At 42.0% G+C, this 22,493-nt stretch overlaps 1 protein-coding gene across 2 annotated transcripts; it reads right to left on the bottom strand.

The window, feature by feature from the left end:
- Window positions 1-1,498: 1,498 nt before the first annotated feature.
- On the bottom strand, window positions 1,499-22,237 carry MTCH2 (mitochondrial carrier 2). 2 transcript variants are annotated; one of them, XM_039226817.1, is made up of 13 exons: window positions 22,057-22,237; window positions 19,457-19,541; window positions 19,196-19,302; window positions 13,760-13,786; window positions 13,385-13,447; window positions 11,029-11,086; window positions 10,718-10,769; window positions 10,131-10,190; window positions 7,841-7,934; window positions 6,894-6,941; window positions 6,152-6,219; window positions 4,798-4,873; window positions 1,499-2,966 (listed from the first exon to the last, which is right to left on the bottom strand). In XM_039226817.1, exons 1-13 carry the CDS (start codon window positions 22,141-22,143, stop codon window positions 2,880-2,882), a joined length of 912 nt encoding a protein of 303 aa, XP_039082748.1. In that variant the 5' UTR covers window positions 22,144-22,237; the 3' UTR covers window positions 1,499-2,879. The 2 variants fall into 2 exon arrangements, with proteins under 2 accessions (XP_039082748.1, XP_039082749.1); XM_039226818.1 differs by lacking the exon at window positions 13,760-13,786.
- Window positions 22,238-22,493: the final 256 nt, after the last annotated feature.

Below are 22,493 nucleotides of genomic sequence, written 5' to 3'. Positions count from 1 at the left end.
CTCTCCAAGTATAGTAGACGGCCACATACATGGACTGATGGTACTCCCAGGAATGCCAACTGTACAATAACTCAGCTTTCCATCTACATAAACTATCATAATGGCCGGGAGAGTAAGGGCGATCATTCCTATTTTTGGTTGCTTCACGTATTTGTCATTCTGCAGAGGCAAGAACTAGGTCTTTTTGATTTAAGGCCATTCTACACTCTACATTCTACACTTCCACTCTGTGGAAGGCATGTTCTTGGATTTTCTCAGCATTTCAGAGCATCCATGAAGCAGGAAACATAGCTTGGATTTAAAGACTTAGATATTGAATCCAGCTCAGAAATATCTATGTAATTTTGAGTGAGTTACTAATTCTTTATTTCTAAATTTTCTTTCTCATTTTATTTCTAAAGTGTGGATACCTACCCTACCAAAGATTCTGAGAATGAAAACTTAGGTGACAGGCTAGACAGTCACGATTTCCCAATACTTGTTCTCTCTTCGTGCTCCCTTAACCTGCCACAGGACCTCAAAGCGACCAACTGCATGTACTGCTAGCTGACAGGCTAGTTATTTTATAAAGCCCAGCAGGGCTGATGTTTTAGTGGGCCTGCTTTAAAGGGCTAAATATGATTTTTCTTTTTCCTCACATATTTTCAAATCAGAGAGAAGTAATGCCATTGCTGTGTATGCACTGAACTTAGCAGTAACAGATGTAGCTTCCATTTTGTCAGACAGGTTTGTACTGTAATTACAAGCCCTGGGGCAGGAGTCTGAAGGCAGACCTCATCTGGTTGGGAGGACTGAGAGACTTCAGAGAGAGATGGGGAAAATCTCAATGAGGAATTGGAAAGGAAGGTATTTCTAGAGTAGAAAGTCAGAGGCAAAGCCAAGGTTATGTTTAGGTATCAGTAAGAAGTTGGAATGAAGGGCTACGGTTAAAGTCTCTTTCACCCTAAGGTTGCTTTTATACCCTGCTGTTTTTACAGCCATTCCAAAAGTTTCAGGAAATCCCAGATCCTTTACTTCAATGACCATCACAGCCCCTGAGGGAATACTTCCTCAGAACTTAGCTCAGCACTTGCCAAGGCAAACCACTTGCCCAGTTTCACAAGTGCAGCTTACTAGATGATCCTTATCCACGTCTGTAGTGTGTACACGTATGAGTCAGTTCATTATATCTTGCAGGTGTATTTTAAGAATACCTACACACATTTAACTAAACCCTGAATAAACTCTATAGATATCTGATTATGCTAACAGCTTATATAATATTATGGAGGACTGAGCACCCTTATTGGAGCTATACCTTGGATGCAGTTAGACTGAGATGACAGCACTTTGAACAAATTCCAGGCCTTCCTAAAATTTTTCATGCCCAACTTGCACAGGCAAAACCGAAGCCTTGGCGCCCTCTGGTGGCAGACTGGTTCTTACAGTCCAATAAGCTTCTCAACTAGAAACAGGCAGGTATTATGAGCACAGAAGCCACAGGATAATAAACATGGCACATTTTCCTAGATCATCTTTACTGAAGAATTTTGGGGGGGAAAAAGTGGGTAATGCAAAACAGTTTCATATGAAAACAAATGCAGATAATATTGAATAGAATATAAAATTTACATTACTTTTTGTGACAAAGCAAGAGACACCAAAGACATTTCACGGTAGGCTACTCATGAACTTCAGGCTGTATTCCTAAACCCTGAGGGAAGGAGGAGACCCCTACATGCTCACTCTAATACTACAGGCGCTGCTCTTTTGATAGAGAAGTCTGAGGAGCAGCAAATTAAGTGCTTGCTCATTTGGCAATATCCAGTGGATTACTTAAATGAAACCATATGCTTTCTCATTTAGAGCATTTTAAGCTGCTTTAAAAAGGCCTGAGTAAATAGGAGCTTTATGCTGGAGTTGAAGTTATTTCCTTCTAAAGTAATTTTTTCCTCCTATAAATGTTAACATGCTTAACTGAGGGTATGACATGCGAGATGGTCAATATCCTAAGAACCCCTTGGACTTAAGTCTGCGTTATCAGATAAGGAGTTATAAGTACACTTTCCAAGGGTGTCATTAGGACTGAAAAGTAAACTACTCACCTTCTGCAACAACAAAAAAGAAACAAAATTAAAAACTGAAGAAAGTATTATAAGATTTTACTCTACACAAAAAAATTATATACAATGAAAATAATTTAGGGACTTATGACAACAAGAATTTTTTCTGGGGGAAAAAGAAGCCATTATGCTTCCTTTCCAAATCTTGCTTATTCTCTGTAATTTTCCCTTTTTTTGTTGTTGGCAACAATTTATTACTTTGCAGTAAGAGACTGAAGGAGTGGATACCCCTGTAGAGATTTTCCAAGGTAATTTAGCAATGGATTGTCTTTTTTTGAAGGATGAGAGACAGGGTGAATCAAATGTGCTTAGAAGCATATAATGAGAGGCAGATTCTGGTGGATGCTGAGGTTTTAAAGACTACTAAAGAAAAGGTAATTCATAACCTCCCACATAGTTTACCTTATTAAATTTCTTAAGTTTTATAGATTTCTTTCTTCTTGCGAATGTACTCTACATTTTACAAAGCCTTAAAATTAAGACTCAAACCACATGACCACCTGCCTATACCTTTAGGAAAATGCAACTTTTTTTTCTGTTTAAGTAAGGAGTCTGAGGCAAAAACATCCCATTTCAGAGTAATTAAAGGGGGACTATCAACGGTAAATTACGTAGTGCTGGGAAAAAGAATAAAAAAGGCAGACACCAAACACCTCCATTTTCCCAAGATTAAATGATTATTAAAAAAGCGCGCCACACTGTATAGAAATCAACATTCTCTCCCATAATTCTGTGCATCTGGGACTATAGAAATGTCACTGTCCCTGCCCCACATCTTCAAATTAACATTCTCAGGTCACAACAATAAGTCTTCCCAAAGGGGACCTTCCGGAAAAACAAGCTATTTCCTCGGCTCATATTTCCCTGGAAAAAAAAATAAAATAAAAACAAATAAAGTCTAGTGTGAACATGAAGTCAGCCAGTCCAAATCAGCAGAGATCCAACTGGACATGTTTCTGGAGACGCGACTAAAATGGTCAGGACAAGACTGGGCTATCACTGGACACAGCAGCAAAGCATGCTCGGACTCAAGCCGAGCTTTTGCAGAATTAACTACAGTTTTGCCACATGGGTAAGGCAAGAATTTCTGACACATTTCCACAGAATTCCCGGTTTGGATTTTGGCTCTGCCACTTGCTGGCTGGGTTATCAAATGAGTGAATACATATAAAGTGCTGAGACAGTTCTATCACTTGCTAAGTGCTAGATTTTATATACTTTTTAATGGAATGGTCAGTTCTCTAGAAAGTACTTCTAAAATGTTACAATTACAGTAATAACGTTAGGAGCTTAAGTGACTAGACTCTGAAGTCAGACTGGCTGCACACAGATCCTGCTATCACAAATGCAGGCTGTGTAACTTTGGGGTACAGAATTAGCATTATTTAATGGTTCAAAGTCCCAGTTTCTTCAGAGGTGAAGTGGGACGATAAAGAATGGTACCTATGCATCCTACTCATATGGTTATTTTGAGAGTTACACGAGCTGACACATGGGAGACTCTCAGCACAATGCCTGGTATACAGCGAATACCCCATCAAGATTTGCTACTCTTGTCCTAAAGCACTTATGGGACTGACTGCTCCCTCCGTAAGGTGTCTGATACTCACATACATTTTCTATCTGCTTTCTTCCTACAGGTGGGGATCAGTTAGAAAGCAGGGGAAGAAAGGCCATCTTTCCTTTAAATGGGAACCACGAAAAGACTAGTCGCCCAACAGAGAGTGTAAGACTCAGAATGGAGCCCAGAACGTTCATGTTAGGTGTGTACGGAAATCCTTCGTGTTCTAGCCTGGACTCACACAGGGGCTCGCTGAGCACACTCGCTGGACAAAAAGGCAGCTATAGTAGCACTTAGGCCTTTTCACTCATAGTTCAGGCTGAGCTCTGAACAAAGGCCTTTCTCACATGCATGACAAGTGCTAAAACAAAATGCAACAAAGAGCTTCCTCATACATTATCTTCTACAATCCTCTAAAAAGTGCTTCCCACTTAAAAACAGCTTTAAACTGATGGCCATTATAAGTAACCCCGTGTTACATTCAGCACACAGCCACCCATTTTGGTTCCTAATAAAGTTTTGCCTAGACTGGTTGAGAATTTGTGGTTGCAGCTGATGCACCTCACCTCACAGCAATAACCAACCAGAAATTGGAGTCTGGACAAAATCATTCTCTAAAAACACTCTAGAAGTAAGAGGCCAGCTCCATCCACATCATTGTGACACATAACGTCATAAACAAACAGCTTCTCGTTTCTCAGTTTCCTCGCTACTGTAGGAAAACATTTGAATATATAAGGAGATTCTGGGAAGTTACAAAAAGATGAGGCTGGGAAAAACAAATCTGAAATCGAGGCCATCATTTCAACCACCAGGATAACTGCCTACCCAGACCCTACTTTTTGATTTGTGATCACTCAAATGGCTTCTAGGTCACATCCAGGGGTTCTTAATTCCTCATTACCTGCCTGATGAGGTCTAAGCAGCACATTTTACGACTATGCTGGAGTGACACACGGGACACTGTCAAGGGTACATTCATTGGTAGTTAAAGGGTAAGCTACAAAAGTTAACCTGGGATTCCAGAGACATTATTTAAGAAAACAAACAAAAACAAAACAAAAGAAAATAGAGAGCAGGGGTGACGAGGGGAGGGAGGGAGGAATGGAGGGAGAGAGAGAGACACACAAGTACCTCTTTCTGTAGCATGCACCAGCAATCTATCCAAGAAGTATATATTGGGGAGTAAGGAGGGCATCCACCAGCAAGCCTGAAACACGGGGGGAAAAAAAAAGGAGCTATTCAAATTAACATTTACAAAGCATTCTCTCAAGAGCTCAATACATTTTTGTCAAAATATTCTCTTACCTAGAAAGTTCCCCAAGAGGCAATTTGAGTTCTAATGAAACAAATTATGTTCGAGCAGGGAAAAAAGAGTAAGCATCCCAAAAGGATTTCCCTGCCTCTTACTTAGGTTTTGAAACAAGTAAACAGAAACTTCAACCAATTATGCATTTTCTAAAACATCTTTAATTTGTGGACAAATACAATTCCAGAACATAGCAATTATATGCAGGGAAAGGAGACTTAAAAGCTAAGTGATGTTCAAAAGAACTTAAATATGGCAATGGATCTAAACAGTGGTGACCACATGCCTTACTCAGACGGAACCCATAATCACTTCGTCCCTAACAATTTGTCAGGGATAGTAATACATTCAGCTCATTTTTCCAGTATGCTCTGGGCTAAGATGTGGCAGTGCCCTACCAAACAATAAACAAACAGCATATGAAATATGGTAACTATGTTCGAAACTCCGCACAGCTGTCTATTTGACCTCTTGCTTGAAAACGACAGGTCTGATGGCATACGGTGTCAGGCACTGTCCTGGAAGGGTCCTGACTTAAAGACAGAGGCAACATTTCTGTCCAATGTGGTACAGTTACTTGGCCTCTAGAAGCTGGAAATCAGTGGTGCCCACCATCACACCACCATCCATCCTTCCCAACCAATACAGTGACAGGTTAAAAAACTTCCCATGAAAAAAAAGAAAGAAACTTTCTATGGACCAAATTTTCTACTTTCTTTCCTTAAAACTTATTTTCTCCATGAAGCCCCTAGGAAAGGAAACTTACTTTCTCCACGAAGCCCTATAAGCTGTCATCCAACCCCTGACATATCCTATGAACTTTCATAAAAAGGAAGATAAAGATTTAAAACAAAGGAAAGATGTGGAAATAGAGTCATTTGACCACAATCCCACCTTTTCAGAATAGGACCTCAACTACAGGCATGTGTGTATTATCGGTAAGTACTTGAGAAATATTTCTTATGCCTTTCTTTATTCTAACAGAGGATATGAGATGGCTGCTTATAATAGAACATACATCAATGCTACCGCGGGTACATGGGGCATATAGAGAAAAAATTTAGGAAATCTAGTAATGGCATCAACTGAACATTTCCTCCCCAAATTTCTGCCTGGACTGCTCTGCCCAACAGGCAAACAGGCAGCCAACTACTAGAATCAGAAATGCAGGGCACTTACCCACAGTTGTTGACAGCCATAAGATTAGAGACAAGCACAAAGGGATAGGTCAACATACTGGCAAAAAACTGTGAAGTGGTAAAAAGACAGCTAAGTTAATAGGTCATTCCGAACTTTTATTCTCTTCTTTCCCCCCACTTAAAGCCCTAGCGCCACTGTGGTCAACACTCCAACACTAGCTTTGCTTTCTCAGTAGCTCAGGGAAGGCGAAATGACACACTTTGGAGCCTGGAGATGCTTCCTACTCTTAACATAACCACTACATCCAACACTTTAACAAAAGGCCAGAAGGCATCTCATACTGTGACGGAGTCCTCCTTCAAATAAAACTGAACTACATTATTTGAGAGAAAAAGTAAATACAATCAAATACAATGAAGGATTTCAAAACACCCCTGAAAAAAGTAAGAAAACATGAGTGTTCTTCCAAAAATGATGGAAGTTACTTCAGAAGTCAACTACTAGAAAACTCCACAGACTCGAGAGGGTGAAGCTGTGTGGATCAGTGGGGTGCTGCGAGCAGCAGGCCTGAGACTTGGGGGCACGGCAGCACAGACCAAATCATGCGGCTTGTTAATGCTGGTCCTGTGACGCCGGGACCCTGGGTCATTCTCACCTCTGACAAACATTAACGAACTTGAGAGACACTCCTGTGAGACATCTGTGATGACACGTGACCCGGGTGAAATTGAAAAGACAACAAAACACAACTAGAAGGTTGAGAGGGTTTTAAAAAACTCACTCCTGTGACAGCTTGGGAATAACTTTTCATTTCACTCATGGTGGAAACCTAAAACCGGAAGAAAGCCTTTATTAGAATGAGTAAGAAAATTAAGACGATGTTAACAGCTAACGGTCCCCAACCGTATCCATATATTCGATCTCTAAATTTTTAGATTCTTTGACAGCCTAAAAATTGATTTCGAGATGCAACATAAAATCCTGATTAAGAGCATAAAAAGGCAGTGAACTAAAGATCAACTTGATTCAACATTAACTACACATGTGGTATAACTGAGGGACAGACACCCAGCTGTGCGCCAGATCCCGCGGAGCCCAGGCTCCGTACTCTACCAATGGACAGCGTGGCTTTAGTCCTCGCTGTGTGTGTTCTGTCTTCCACCACGGAGCGGGGCTGCCTGTGCACAAAGAGGCCTGCAGCTGCCAGGAAAGGCTAATTCTCAAAAACTTCCCAGCTGAGGTTTCTAAAAGCCCAAACCAGGAGTCCTGTTAACACTTTAGATGAAATACCCTTAACACGCTATAAAACTGTCCTGCTTTGCGGCGCCCTCCAAAATCATGTGCCAGTACAGCAGTCGTCCCCTTGCAGAACAGAGACAGGGCTAGATTCCCAAGGCTTACTCAGCCACACCCCAAGGACTTTTAGGCGCATCTTTTTTGGGCAATAGTATAGGTCATCCCATCAGCCTTTGAAGACTTGACTGAGAATGTTTACCTATATAATGATGAGTCTGGCACGTAACAAAGTGCCACCTTACTTTACCTTGTTGTTTTGTTTTGTTAAACAGGCTCCATGCCAAATGTGAGGCTTGAACTCAAAACTCTGAGTCACATGCTCTACTGACTGAGCCAGCCAGGCGCCCCACCACCTTACTTTAAATCTAACCAAGCTGCCCAGTGAAAATGATAAAGTCAGCACCAGCACAACGCATCAAGATCACAACCTACCCCACTGTCCAGTGCATAGGTATTGACGAGGTAGGCCAGTGAGTTACAGAGCCACAAAGAAATGATGTCACCTAGGAGGCGAGGAATAAGACCCCTACATGAAGAAACAATAAAAATAAGAACCAAAAAATATGATCAGTAAAAAGATAATCCACCCAATACAAGCACTTCTCAAAGACAGGTTTCAAAGTCTTCTAGAGAACGTAAAAAACAATGACTGCCAGAATCTAGTCCTAACTAGATCATTCTACTTAATGTAACTATACTACTGGCTAGCTAATTTCTAATGCCTTTCCCATTTCGCCCTTTTTTTCCTCAAGGAGGCTCCATGCTGGGCATGAAGCCCAATCCAGGGCTTGAACTCACGACCCTGAAATCAAGACCTGAGCTGAGATCAAGACTGAGATGCTTAATAGACTGAGCCACCCAGGCAACCCAATTTCCATTTTTCAAATGCAGGCCTGCTATACGTCTCGGGGCTCTGGCCAATGGTTCACCTTACTGTTAATAAGTATGAGCAGGTGGGGACAAAAATGCGCCTGCTTCAGGGAAGAGACTATATACTTGTTTTGGCTAAGGTAACTGACATTCAAATTTCACAGGGCCGAAAATGACTACAAAATCACAAAACAAGAATGGCCCAAACAGAGATAGATGAAGGATATCAAAAAACATATTCCCAGGGCCTGGGTGACCTAGGTGAGGCAGCATGGAATCGCTAGATGAACATTACCCCACAGACTGAAGACAGGGGTTCAAATGCCACTTCCATCCCTTGTCAGTTACCTGACTGGCAACAAATGAAATTCCCAGAGCATCAACTTTTTCTAATCTCTAAAATGAGAATAACAGTAACCATCCCGCCTATCTCCCAGGTGATTTATTTATTTTTGTTTTTAAAGTAGGCTCCATGCCCAACGTGGGGCTTAGAACTAACAACCCTGAGCTCAAGAGTCACGTGCTCCACCACATGAGCCAGCCAGGAGCCCTTCTCCCAGACTAGGACCCTCAGATAAAAACAGTGATGTGGAAACCCTCTGCAAATGAAAAAAGACCATTTATAGTTTCTGTTGTTGTTTTTTTTAATTACTATTATTTTTTAATTATTTTTTTTTTCATGTTTTATTTTTTCTAGGAGAGAGAGAGAGAGAGAGAGAGAGACAGCGTGAGCAGGGGGGGGTCAGAGAGAGAGGGAGTCACAGACTGAAACAGGCTCCAGGCTCTGAGCTGGCAGTCAGCACAGAGCTCGACGCGGGGCTCGAACCCACGAACCGCGAGATCATGACCTAAGCGAAAGTCGGGACGCTTAACCGACTAAGCCACGCAGGTGCCCCTATAGTTTCTGTTGTTAACAGAAGAATGAGAGTCGGGGCACCTGGGTGGCTCAGTCGGTTAAGCAGCCGATTTCGGCTCCGGTCATGATCTCACGGTTCGTGGGTTCGAGCCCCGCGTCGGGCTCTGTGCTGACAGCTAGCTCAGAGCCTGGAGCCTGTTTCAGATTCTGTGTCTCCCTTTCTCTTTGACCCTCCCCTGCTCACACCGTCTCTTTCTCAGAAATAAATAAAACCTTAAAAATTTTTTTTTTTTAAAAATAGAAGAACGAGAGTAGTAGTCTAAGTTCTTCCAAAGGAAATTCAAGGGAACAGATACAGCCTTGCAAAAACATATTACTCTCGGTCTCGGAATAAGGAAGATACGTGTTAGATAATCGTCCCATTCTTCAAAAATTGTTTCCCCAGTTTATCAACTATACATCATTAGGAACTTACTATAAAGGTAGAAACTTGGAATAAATTTATTTGTTAAAACAAAATGAAAAAATCCCCCTCAAACAAAAACAAACCCCTAACTTCCAATATTTTAGATGTCTGGAAGCAAAAGTTTGAGAACTTTACAAAAGAATTTAAGGGGCGCCTGGGTGGCTTAGTCGGTTAAGCGTCCGACTTTCGCTTAGGTCATGATCTCGCGGTTCGTGGGTTCAAGCCCCGCGTCGGGCTCTGTGCTGACTGCCAGCTCAGAGCCTGGAGCCTGTTTCAGAGTCTGTGATTCCCTCTCTCTCTGACCCTCCCCTTCTCACGCTGTCTCTCTCTCTCTCTCTCCTAGAAATAAATAAAAATATTAAAAAAAAAAAAAAAAGAATTTAAGTCAGAGGAACCTCAAGAGAGCTTAACACTCTTAACCCAGAGAGTACATTTTCCCCAGGGATTAAACAAAAAAATCATGTCTTTGTTTTCATTAAAGCTCTCCACTCCCACAAATAATCACACACATAAATCAACAATTTACTTACGCAAAAAACCCTAGGATGCCTTCTTCCCGATAGATGGTCACTATGGAATCATAAAGTCCACTAAGGTAGAGAAGATGAAAAGGCAAAAATACATAAAGATTATTTTGGAGCTACTAAAACAAAAATGTTCAATTATCACTTTTGACAAGGTCACATTTATATCTCACCCCCTTTTCTGCCACCCTCACTCTGCAAAGACAGTTGAATTTGGAGACACGTGTGGAGATACTACTACCTAGGCACACGGAGTCATGGTGAATTGTGGCTTTAGTGTCTCCACCACTCACTCTGAGATCCTGGGTCGCTTCTTAAACCTGTCCAGGCCATTTTCTTCTATTTTCTCTTTTTTTGTGTCTGTGCAGATCAAATGATGTATCAATTTGTCAAAATGATATATATCTAAGGCACCATAAAAATGTAAAGCACCTGACAGCTCAGAGCCTGGAGCCTGCTTCGGCTTCTGTGTCTCCCTCTCTCTGTTCCTCTCCTGCTTGCACTCTTTCTCTCTCTCAAAAATTTAAAGATTAAAAAAAAAAGGAAAGCGCTTCAACTGATCTCCTTGAATCCTTGGAACCAAAAATACTTACCAGTACTTGGATTCTCTGCCAATGAACTGTACCATAGATCTCAGAGTGATCACTGCAGAACACAGAGAAAAGATTTTTAAAACTACGTCGACATAAATTTTGATAGCCCTGAAAAAGAAAAAAAAGTTTTTCCACCTAAAGACACTCTGCTCTCTGGATAAACGCCAAAGCAAGCAAGCAAACAAAAAACACGCTGGGAAGGCACCTGAGTGAACTCCCACATCAACCCGTCTATGCAGTCGGGAGAGGAGAGTTCGTGCTCTAAAAACTAAGGTCACAAATCAGATTTCAGTTACCGAGTGTGAACATACCGTGGAAGGGATGTGTGATGAGGGTAGCAGCAGAACGAGCCATCATCTCTCGAGTTGTCTAGAAACAATCAACACACACTTCTGAGACCTAAATAAACGACACTCAAATTCCCATGAGAAGTGATGTGGGTGGCAGGGCTGCCCTGCACGGGATACTGTAATGTACTGTCATCTCCTCAGACCGTTCACTCGTGGAATCCAATGTTCTGCTGGGGTTACTTCTCAAAACTGATGTGCAAATCAGAGTTCTGTTAGCTTCTCAATTTTACAGATTCGGAAAAAAAAAACCCACAAAAAAAAGCAAAAACACGGGGAGGGTCACTAGCAAACGGTAACAAAGCTGGAAGAAAAATGTGCGGCCTGTGGTTAGACTCTGAAGTCACTTCTTCACTGTGAGTGATTTCAGACTCCGATATCTACATTATTCAAATGTCAGGCTCTATTTAATCTATACCAGCATAACGACTCTGATGTGTTTTTCCACTACAACCATGTAACTGCAGTATCTCAGAAATACTATTTATCCTAGTTTATATTTCTTGTCCAGGACTCTGCAAAGCAGCAGCAAAGGAAATTAAATCACAATACTTGGAGGTAGGTTGTAAATAGCAGGTCATTCATTTATGCATTTAAACATCATCTTCGGTCACTTAGTTAAGACATCCCTCACCCTACACCAATGGCAGTCCTGAGAAGAGCCCGTGGGACAGGGTGGGCCAACTGAAGTTAAGAAAATACAAAACGGGGGCGCCTGAGTGGCTCAGTCGGTTACGCGTCCGACTTCGGCTTAGGTCATGATCTCACCGTTCGTGGGTTCGAGCCCCACGTCGGGCTCTGTGCTGACAGCTAGCTCAGAAGCCTGCAGCCTGCTTCAGATTCTATGTCTCCCTCTCTCTCTGACCTTCCCCTGCTCATGCTCTCTCTCTCTCTCAGAAATTTTTAAAAAAAATTTTAAAAAATATGTATATTAATACATGTACTTCTATTTTTAAATAAAAGTAGAAAACTTATGATTTGTCTAACATCTACACTTGTAGTAAGATTTGTTTTGGAATATATATTTTATTTATTATTTTAAAGCTTTTTTTTTCTCATTTTATTAGAGAGAGAGGGAGATCACGTGCATGAGGGGGTTGGAGGAGAGGCAGAGGGAGGGAGAGTGGTGGGGGAAAGTGGGGGAAAGAGGGGGGGAGAGAGAGAGAGAGAGAGAGAAAGAGAATCACAAGCAGGCTTCATGTTCAGTGCAGAGCCTGACATGGGGCTCAATCCCACGACCCTGGGATATTGATCCGGGCTGAAATCAAGTTGGAAGCTCAAATGACTGAGCCACCCCAGGTGCCCCTGGAATATATATTTTCGAAAGCAGCATTTACTAGAAATTGTGACCTCACAAAAAACAAGTAGACAATGTGAAGACCAAGAAATCAAAGAGTACTTTTGAAAGCCATAAATATTAAGTCAGGTATGAAACAAACTCCTATGGTAGGAGATAGGAACAGGAAATGGGTATGAGGAACAATCTCTCAAGTCAGAATAACATTGTAAAAGCTTCTCTGGAGAGAGGGGCGCCTGCGTGGCTCAGTCCATTGAGGACTTTGGCTCAGGTCATGATCTTGTGGCTCATGAGTTTGAGCCCCACATCAGGCTGTGTGCTGACAGCTCAGAGCCTGGAGTCTGATTTAGATTCTGTCTCTGTCTCTGTCTCTCTGCCCCTCCCCTGTTCACACTCTGTCTCTCTCTCAAATGTAAATAAACATTAAAAAGAAAAAAAAAGCTTTTCCAGATAGATGGATAATATCCAACTCACAAAGGGCCTGGCCACTAATTTTTTTTTTTTTTAATGTTTTATTTATTTCTAGGAGAGAGAAAGAGAGACAGCGTGAGCAGGGGAGGGTCAGAGAGAGAGGGAGTCACAGACTGAAACAGGCTCCAGGCTCTGAGCTGGCAGTCAGCACAGAGCCTGACGCGGGGCTCGAACCCACGAACCGCGAGATCATGACCTAAGCGAAAGTCGGATGCTTAACCAACTAAGCCACCCAGGCGCCCCCCCGGCCACTAATTTAACACAGATGCCAGATGTTTACAACTCTATTAGAAGACTTTCAGGAAAAGTTCTTCAATTTTAAAGATGAAATGAATGGACAAAATTAGTTTCCTTCAAATGCATGTAATCCAAATAGCTTCCCCTCTCCCCTTTTTTATGGCATATATGTAGAAAAGCCCAAATTAAATTGAAGGTCTGATTTCATTTGGATCAGACACTGAACACACAGGCCTGGTGATCCTGATCCACAAACTGCCACACTGCATACACTGTGATTTCGGGAAATAGCACAGGGCATAATTTGTCTCTTACCTCTTTGATAACTTGGTCAAAGGAAGGTGTGACTTCTTTTTGTATGTTCCCAGAGCCTAAATCCTGGAAATCAAAACGAAAGACATATACCTTGAAGGTTTTGACTGATTCTTTTTTTTAAAGTAGTCTTTACACACAACACGGGGCTTGAACCTACAGCCCCAAGATCAAGAGTTGCATGCTCCACCGAATGAGCCAGCCAGGCGCCCCTACCTTGATGGTTTTAAATAGAACTGTTCCAACTACTGGCCACTCTGTACACCAACACTCACTGAGATGAAAGGGACTGCTTGTCCCTTCTCTTAAGGAGGACCAAAGAGCAGTAATAATTTGGAAGGGAAATGGGCCCATGCATACAAATTGGCTCCAACATACCTCAACCTTGTCACATTCCTGGTAATGCTACAAAGGAAGAGAAAAGAAAGCGTGATTAGGGCTGTCATAGTATCACTGAGAGAGGACATTAAAATGAGAGTAAAACAGTTGATTTTTTTTCCCTGAGTATCTCCAATAATTTCTATTTCTATTAATCAATTGGAAGTAAGTGTCTCTAAGATGTTCTCTAAGTTTAACATACTGGCCAGCCAGAGGAACAGACAAATGCTCATGAAAACTCTCATCTAAAAGAAGAAACAGGGGTGCCTGGATGCTTAGTCAGTTAAATGTCTGACTCTCGATCTCAGCTCAAGTCTTGATCTCAAGGTTGTGAGTTCAAGCCTCAGTGTGCGGCCCACTCAAAAAAATTGTTTTCTAATAAATAGATAAATAAAAGAAGAAACAAGACAACAAACCAAAACAAAAATCCAAGAACACTTACTAAACATACACATTTAGCAAAAATAAACTGCTATAAACATAGCCTAGGCCTGAGGTTATGGAAAAATCGTCATGCCTTTTTCATGAAAAAGCAGGACCAATACCAAATAATCCAATTAAAAAAAGGGGAGAGATTCTGAATATACATTGTTCCATATAAGACATACAGATGGCCAACAGGCAAATGAAAAGATGCTCAACATCACTCATCAGCAGGGAAATGTAAACCCAAACCATGAGATACCACCTCACATCAGTTCTATTGGCTATCATCAAAAGAGACAAGAAATAACAGGTGTTAGACAGCTGTGGAGAAAAATAACCCGATACTACTGGTGGGAACGTAAACTAGCGGTGCCACTATGGACAACAGTGTGCACATTCCTCAAAAAGTTAAGAACAGAACTCCCATCGGGTGCCTGGCTGGCTCAGGTGGTAGAGGATGTGACTCTTGATCTCAGGGTTGTGAGTTTGAGCCCCATGTTGGGGATAGAGACTACTTAATAAAAAAACTACCATAAAATCCAGTATTTTACTTCTGGGTTATCTGAAGAATATGAACACTAATTTGAAAAGACATATGCACTCTGACATTTATAACAGCATTATTTACAGTAGCCAAGATATAAAAACAACCTAAATGGCCATTGATGGATGAATGGTAAGGAAATTGTGGTATACATACAAAATAGAGTATATTGCTCAGCCATAAGAAAGAATGAATCTTGCCATTTGAGACATCATGGATGGCCCTTGAGAGTACTAAGTTAAGTGAAATGAGTCACAAAGAGAAAGACAAAAACTGTATGATTTCATTCACATGTGGAATTTAAACAAACAAATCAAACCAATTCACACACACGAAGAACGGGTTACCAGAGGGAAGGGGGATGGAAGATGAGTGAAATGGGCAAATGGAGTCAAATGTATGGTGATGGATGGTAACCAGACGATCACTTTATAATGAATACAGATGTCAAATTATAATTTTGTACACCTGAAACATATGTGTTGTACCAATTTTATCTCACTTAAAAAAAAAAAGTACCAATACCAAATTAGGGCAAGTCTCTTTTCTTCACAAAAGAACAGAGAATTGGTGCTGAGCCTGAATAGCTAAAATCGACTCACTTTTCCTTTTGTATCTGACTGCTTCTAAAACAAGCTAGAGAAGATTTTGTTCTCTTCTAGAGAACATGAATACTGCCAAAGCTCAGGCTAGATTGGAAGAGGAAATATTATTTGTGGGCTACTTCAGAAATAGAAGATGGGCCGGGTGAAATAAAAAAGTCAGGCAACTGAGCCACTAGTCATACCAGATTAAAAAAATAGACAACACTTCCTACTGTAAAAAGATTTTTTTAAAAATCAGAAGAGAGTAAATGTCAAGATTAAGCAAAATGATGTTTTGGGGTCAAATTCCAAGTCTTTAGTTAGAGTAATTCTAATAGTTTCAGACATATTTTAAAATTCTCACTCATTTCTAGGGGCACCTGGGTGGCTCAGTTGGTTATGCGTCTGACTTTAGCTCAGGTCATGACATCATGGTTTGTGAGCTGAGCCCTGCATCCCCCTCTCTGCTGTCAGAGCAGAGCCCACTTGGGATTCTCTGTCCCCTTCTCTCTGCCTCCCTCTGCTCTTTCTCAAAAATAAATAAACTTAAAAAATAAAAAAGTAATAAAATAAAAATTCTCACTCATTTCTGTACTTTCTAACTCCATTAATAAAATTTTCCTCCTGTCCTTTCTACACTATTGTGAACAGAATGTAATTTCACTCTGGCTCAGATATACAAAACTCTTTCTTATAAAGACTAACAATTTCACCAAACCTGAACTGGTCTTTCTTCCTGGCTGTATAAAGCTGCTTTTGATACTAAGTGTAGTACCAATCCAGTTATATTTCATTTGGTTACACATGAAACATATATATTCAGGGTACCTAATTACCTGGAGTTTATTACTTTTCCAGTACATACAGGAACTTGTTCTCAAGCAATACTTTCACTTTGGCTCTAAGTCTACACAAAAAGCTGGCTGGAGGACAGCTGTCTTTCCATATATAAATCTCACTTGGGTAAGTGCAGTACTTTCATTGGGCCTGGGGGAGGGTGTGGCTGGGAATGAAAGACTAGTAATCAATTCACCAAAAATATCTGCCCACTAGGACTCTACTACTCTCACTCACACTTTTCCACATTCAGCTCACAGGCATGACAACAAGAATAAGTGTAAGGTGGAGCGCCTGGCTCGCTCCGTGGTTTAGAGCATGCAACTCTTCATCTCAAGGTCATGAGTTCAAACCCAACATCGGAAGTGGAGTTTAAAAAAATTAAAAGAGTTAAGTGTAAAGAGTAACAAAATGGCTGCAGGGTGAAAGAGCTTCCATGTGAGGAACCTACTGAAGACCTTTCCAACTCAAAAATCAATGAAGGCTGAAGAGAATTTAAAATCAAAGTCACAGATATCATATGTTTGCACGTATAGGCGGATTAGGAGGAACTTAATGGAGGACCATGGAGGAGGAGAAGGGGAAAAATAGTTGGGGAGAGGGAGGGAGGCAAACCATGAGAGACTCTTGAATCCTGAGAACAAACTGAGGACTGATGGGGGTGGGGGAGAGGGGATGAGGGGTGATGGGCACGGAGGGGGGCACTTGTGGGGATGAGCACTGGGTGTTATATGGAAACCAACTTGACAATAAACTATTTAAGAATGAATAAATAAATAAATAATAAATAAATAAATAAAATTGAAGCCAATTAGCATTCATACATGGAATTTAAGAAACAAAACAAATGGGGCACCTGGTGGCTCAGTCAGTTAAGCATCTGACTTTGGCTCAGGTCATGATCTCATGGTTCACGAATTCAAGCCCCGCACTGGCTTCTGTGCTGACGGCTCAGAGCCTGAAGCCTGCTTAGGATCCTGTGTCTCACTCTCACTGCCCCTCCCCTGCTCGTACTCTCTCTCTCTCTCTCAAAAATAAATAAAACATTAAAAACAAACAAAACAAAAATGACCACAGGGCAAAACAGAGGCAAACCAGGAAAGAGACTCTTTACGGAGGACACACTGATGGATACTAGAAGGGATATGGGTGAAAGAGATGATGGGTACTAAGATACGGCATTTGTGATAAGCATAGGGTGATTTAAGGAAGTGCTGAATCACTATACCATACACCTGAAACTAATATTACACTGTATATTAACTAATTGGAATTTAAATAAAAGCTTAAATATAAAATCTAAGCCAGTAAGATCATGAATCTTTAACAAAATCAAGACAGACTCATCAGATGATAAAACATTAGAACTGGGGTAATGTTAAAGCCAACCAAAGTAAATGAAGGACTGTGCCGAGTACTATTTAAATAAGCAGTTAGTGGGGCGCCTGGGTGGCTCAGTCGGTTAAGTGTCAGACTTCAGATCTCTGGCTTTCTTAAAATCAAATGCCACAGATACAAACAGCCAAAGTTCCACCTCACATCTCTTCCCCTACTTCCCAAGAGTTACCATAGCCCTGCAGTTGATGGGCATGTTGGTGAGGTTAAAAAATAAAAAAAATTTTTTTTTAATTTATGTAACATTAGCACATTTGCAGAAACAGTGCACAAAATATAAATGTATGATGGAATAAATAATTACATGACAAATATCCACATAGTCATGACCCAGGTCATGGAAAATCATTTCCATCACCCCTGAATCTCATGCACAGTCCCTTTTTCTTTCTTTCTCCCAACAAATAACCACTATCCTGACTTTTATGTTTATCTTGTTAAGTTTTTTCAGAAAAAAAGTTTGTGAGGGGTGCCTGGGTGGCTCAGTCGGTTAAGCTGCCGACTTCAGCTCAGGTCACAATCACATGGTTCGTGGGTTCCAGCCCCACGTCGGACTCTGTGCTGACAGCTAGCTCAGAGCCTGGAACCTGTTTCCGATTCTGTGTCTCCCTCTCCCTCTGAACCTCCCCTGCTCACGCTGTCCCTCTCTCTCTCTCTCAGAAATAAATAAATTAAAAAAAAAAAAAAGTTTGTGGGGCATCTGGCTGGCGCAGTAGGTAGAGCATGCAATTCTTGATCTCAGGGTCATGAGTTTAAGCCCCACATTGGGTGTAGAGCTTACTTTAAAATATAAATGAATAAAAAACCCTTTTAAACATAAATATATAAAAATAAGTTTGTAACAGAAAACACTTTACTAGGGGTAATATCAGAAATAAGAGAAAAATAACTTCAGAAAGAAATACATATGTTTTAACCAGCTTCCTTCCTCCTTCGAAGGAATCAAATGAGCTATACAAGAGATCAAATAAGCATATTCATTTTCTTCTCAGAAGGACTGATTCACAGGAAGAAGGTTGTGCAACTAAAATCAACTGCTTCGTTTTATACAAATTCCTCTTGCTTCCCAGGAAAGAACTAAGAATGGGTATTGGGGGGCACCTGGGTGGCTCAGCTGGTTACGTGTCTGACTCATGATCCTGGCTCAGGTCATGATCTCGTGGTGTGTGAGACGGAGCCCTGCGTCGGCAGGAGCTGACAGCTCTGAGCCTGCTGGGGATTCTCTCTCTCTGTCTCTCCCCCGTTTGTAGACACATTCTCTCTCTCTCTCAAAAATAAATAATTTTTTTAAAAAGAAAAAGATGGGTATTTGAAGTAAATGTTTTCGAGAGGAAGAAGGATCATGGTCATAAATATATCTTTAAAACTGTTCTTGGGGCACCTGGGTGGCTCAGTCAGTTGAGCGTCCGACTTCAGCTCCAGTCATGATTTCCAGGTTCATGAGTTCAAGCCCCACATGGGACTCACTGCTGTCAGTCTGTCAGTGCAGAGCCCGCTTTGGATCCTTTGCCCCCCTCCCTCGCGTGCTCTTTCCCCCCCAAAATTATTTAGTAAAAACAAACAAACAAAAAAAAAACTTGTTCTTGGTCAGCAGAACCAACTGCATAAAAGGTCATCTAAAGCTCTGGGAAGATGAACTGATATTCTTACCTGTAAAACTTTACCATGGACCACAGTTCCCAGGACTCCTGAACACAGCCTTGGAGTTAAGCCTGTGAACAACCCACGCTTCCCATCGATGCTTGCGATGTGCTGAGCTAAGAACACAAGTCAGAGATTTAAATTCCAGCTCAAAGAAACGGTTACATAGAAATTTCATGTCAACAGGCTTTATCTTTTCTTTCCAAAACTCCTGCCTACCCATCATCCTCCTCAATGTCCTCCAATTCCAAATAAATCAAAAACACTTACCATAACAAAACAGACCAGGAAGCTGACATACTTGCCGCCCAAAAATATTTCGTCCTATTGTTGGAGGAAGAGGCTCATATCCCACCTTTAAAAACAAGAGAATGCATCAATGCTAAGCGATATTCCCCAAAATGGCTCGGTTGCAAGGTTATTATTTGCAGTGCATGTTTTCTGAGGCAATGATGAAGTATTATCCTTGTCAGTTTCTTATTTCATCAACTAGTAACACTAAGTTTCAACGAACTCCAAGCTTCCTTTTAGTTCAAATTCTACAAAGTAAGCCATGTAGCTGAGCTAGACTAACATCAAATTGAAAACAGAGTAAGGGAACTTTTGTGTTAGGAAAAAGCTACAGTTTACTGAGGAGGCTCAAAAATATTATCTAAAGAAAATCTAGCACATTTTTAAAGCCTATATTTTAAAATGTTTTATTTATTTCCGAGAGAGAGAGAGGCAGCGTGAGCAGGGGAGGGTCAGAGAGGGAGTCACAGAATTCGAAGCAGGCTCCAGGCTCTGAGCTGGCTGTCAGCACAGAGCCCGACGCGGGGCTCGAACCCATGAACCGTGAGATCATGACCTGAGCCAAAGTTGGACGCTTAACCGACTGAGCCACTCAGGCGCCCCAATCTAGCACATTTTTTAAAAAGTAATCTCCATGCCCAATGTGGGGCTTAAACTCACGACTGGGAGATCGAGTGGCATGCTATTCCAACTAAGCCAGCCACGATCTCCAAACACATTTTTTATATTTGGACAAAACAGAAGACTAAGCCAGCATCCGCTTTGTATCTGGGTATCAAGATGAAACACTCAAAAAGCAAATGCAGATACAGTGGGATAATTCATGTGGGAAATAATTATATAAACTAAATCCATGCTAAACAAGCTGATTGTCTTTAATAACCTAATGAAGACCATTTTAGAGTTAATGACTGTCATTCTATTTCTACAACATACTCAGATTTTTAGCGGTAAAGGGAAAGTTGAGAAAATAAATGCCATAGGATTTGGTTTTGACTCGTTATTACCGTCAGTCTTAATCTGTTCAATTAACTCCTGACTGAGCTCCCTCCAAGTGCTATCATACAACTATTTTTAAAACTGAGTAGGGGGGGGGGCGCCTGGGTGGCTCAGGCAGTTAAGCATCTGACTTTGGCTCAGGTCATGATCTCATGGTTCCTGGGTTTGAGCCTCGCATCAGACTGCGCTCATGTTGCAGAGTCTGCTTGGGATTCTCTCTTTGTTCCTCCTATGCTCTCTCTCAAAATAAATAAATAAACTTTTAAAACATTTTTAAAACAAAACTGGGTCATTTGTAAATTTCACCAAAAACCTTAAGACACTTGGCGACACACAGAAGTTGAGTAATCAGGGCTAATACTAACATTTTTGAGAAGAGTTCTCAACAGAAAACCCTGCCTCCTGCAGAAGTACTGAGCTCCAAGCAGATTTACTACAAAGTGTTATCTCAAGACACTATTTAGCTACAAATGTGCCAACTGTTTCAGATGTCATAGCACATTTCAATCAAAGTCTTTGTTCTTAGTTCAAATAATTTATAATAGCCTTTTACATGTGGAATCTGAATCCACATGAGTCAACCAAGCAGCACATAACGTGGAGTAGCATCAACTCAATAGTGAGAAATGTGGCCCTCCTGAGTATCTTGCATATTTCTGACAGAAAGGTAGATGGCAAGGACAGGGGTTCTAACCACTACTCCCTTCCCTGGAACAATGAATGACATTATTATGTCAACTCTCAACAGGAGTTTAAAAAAAAGAAAAGAAAAGAATGACAGCCTCATCAGAGGGAATTCTAGAAAGGCAAATGAAAATACTATCAAATAGTGTATCATCAGTTAAAACCTGGTTTACTTGCCTGTGAATATAAAATGCCACTTAGGGGTTATTTCATCCCAGTCGATTAGAAACTAACATATATGCTTCAACTCTTTCAACTGAACTATTTCCAGCTTGGATACATGTGGTTTTCACTGTCATGAGCCCCAAGGGCTGCTCTTGGAGAGCGCTCAGTGAGCTCGGTGAATCCTTCTCACTTCTGAATGAGCTCCTTGTGTTTACCTGGGTATCTGATGCTAAAATCTCAGAAGAGTAACAGTAGCAAATAAAACAAGAAAAAGAAAAGCTGCTAACAAAGTGCTGGCTCTCCTTTAATTTCAGATTTGTCTTTAAAAGATTTAATGTTTTGCATTTGGGGGCGGGGGAGAGGTGAATTCTAATTTCAGAGAGGTAAGAAGGGAGGCTTGGGAAGCTCTTGGTGGCAACTGGCCAGGATCAATCCTCAGGGATGAAAAAACAAAGTTCAGAGGAGCCACCGGGCAGGGCAGGACGGCAGTTGGCTACGGGGAAAGGATCGGGCCTCCCCGCCTGGAAGGGAAGCGAGACCCGGGGAAGGCCCAGGGCAGTGGGAGAGCCGCGGGCAGTGGACGCTGTCCCCGCGGGGAAGGAGGGGCAGCAGGGAAGGAGCAGCATCTCAGGGGATTGAAGGCCCGGGAAGGCTGGAGCCGATCGCCAAGCGCCTAGGGCAGCGGCGACTGAACAAGGCGCGGGCGGGAAAGGGGTGGCGACGACTCATACCTGGATGAGCACCTTCACGTACATGAGCGGCTGGGACAGGATGGTGAGGCCGGAGCCCAGGAGCACCTGACTGGCCGCGTCCGCCATGATGGCACCCGCGGACGGACAGACAGACCAAGCCACCAAGCGACCTAGCTGCTCCCGGATCACGTGCCAGGGCCGCCGGCTTCACTGGCCCGCCTGCGGCGCGCGCGCACGCACGCACCGGCGCGCGCCTTTCCGCCCAGTCCCTGCCCGCCGCCCCGCCCCGAGAAACGGCAGGCGCTCGAGAGCCGGCGCAGGGGGCGGGGCGGGGCTTACGGGCCAGGGGCGCATGCGTTTTGTGGTGGGATCCGCGCCTTCCACTAGGAATGGCAGTTTCTTTTGCGCTTGCGCAGGCTGGGAGCGTCCGAAGGAGAAGAATGGGCGTGGCAGTGGGGGGTGTGACCCTGACGGCA

This window comes from Hyaena hyaena, unplaced genomic scaffold (assembly GCF_003009895.1).
Source record: "Hyaena hyaena isolate Hyena2069 unplaced genomic scaffold, ASM300989v1 scaffold_23, whole genome shotgun sequence".
In the NCBI taxonomy this organism is placed as follows: Eukaryota; Metazoa; Chordata; class Mammalia; order Carnivora; family Hyaenidae; genus Hyaena; species Hyaena hyaena.
Note: the sequence above shows the minus strand (reverse complement) of the source record. Positions and strands in the feature narration are given on the sequence as shown.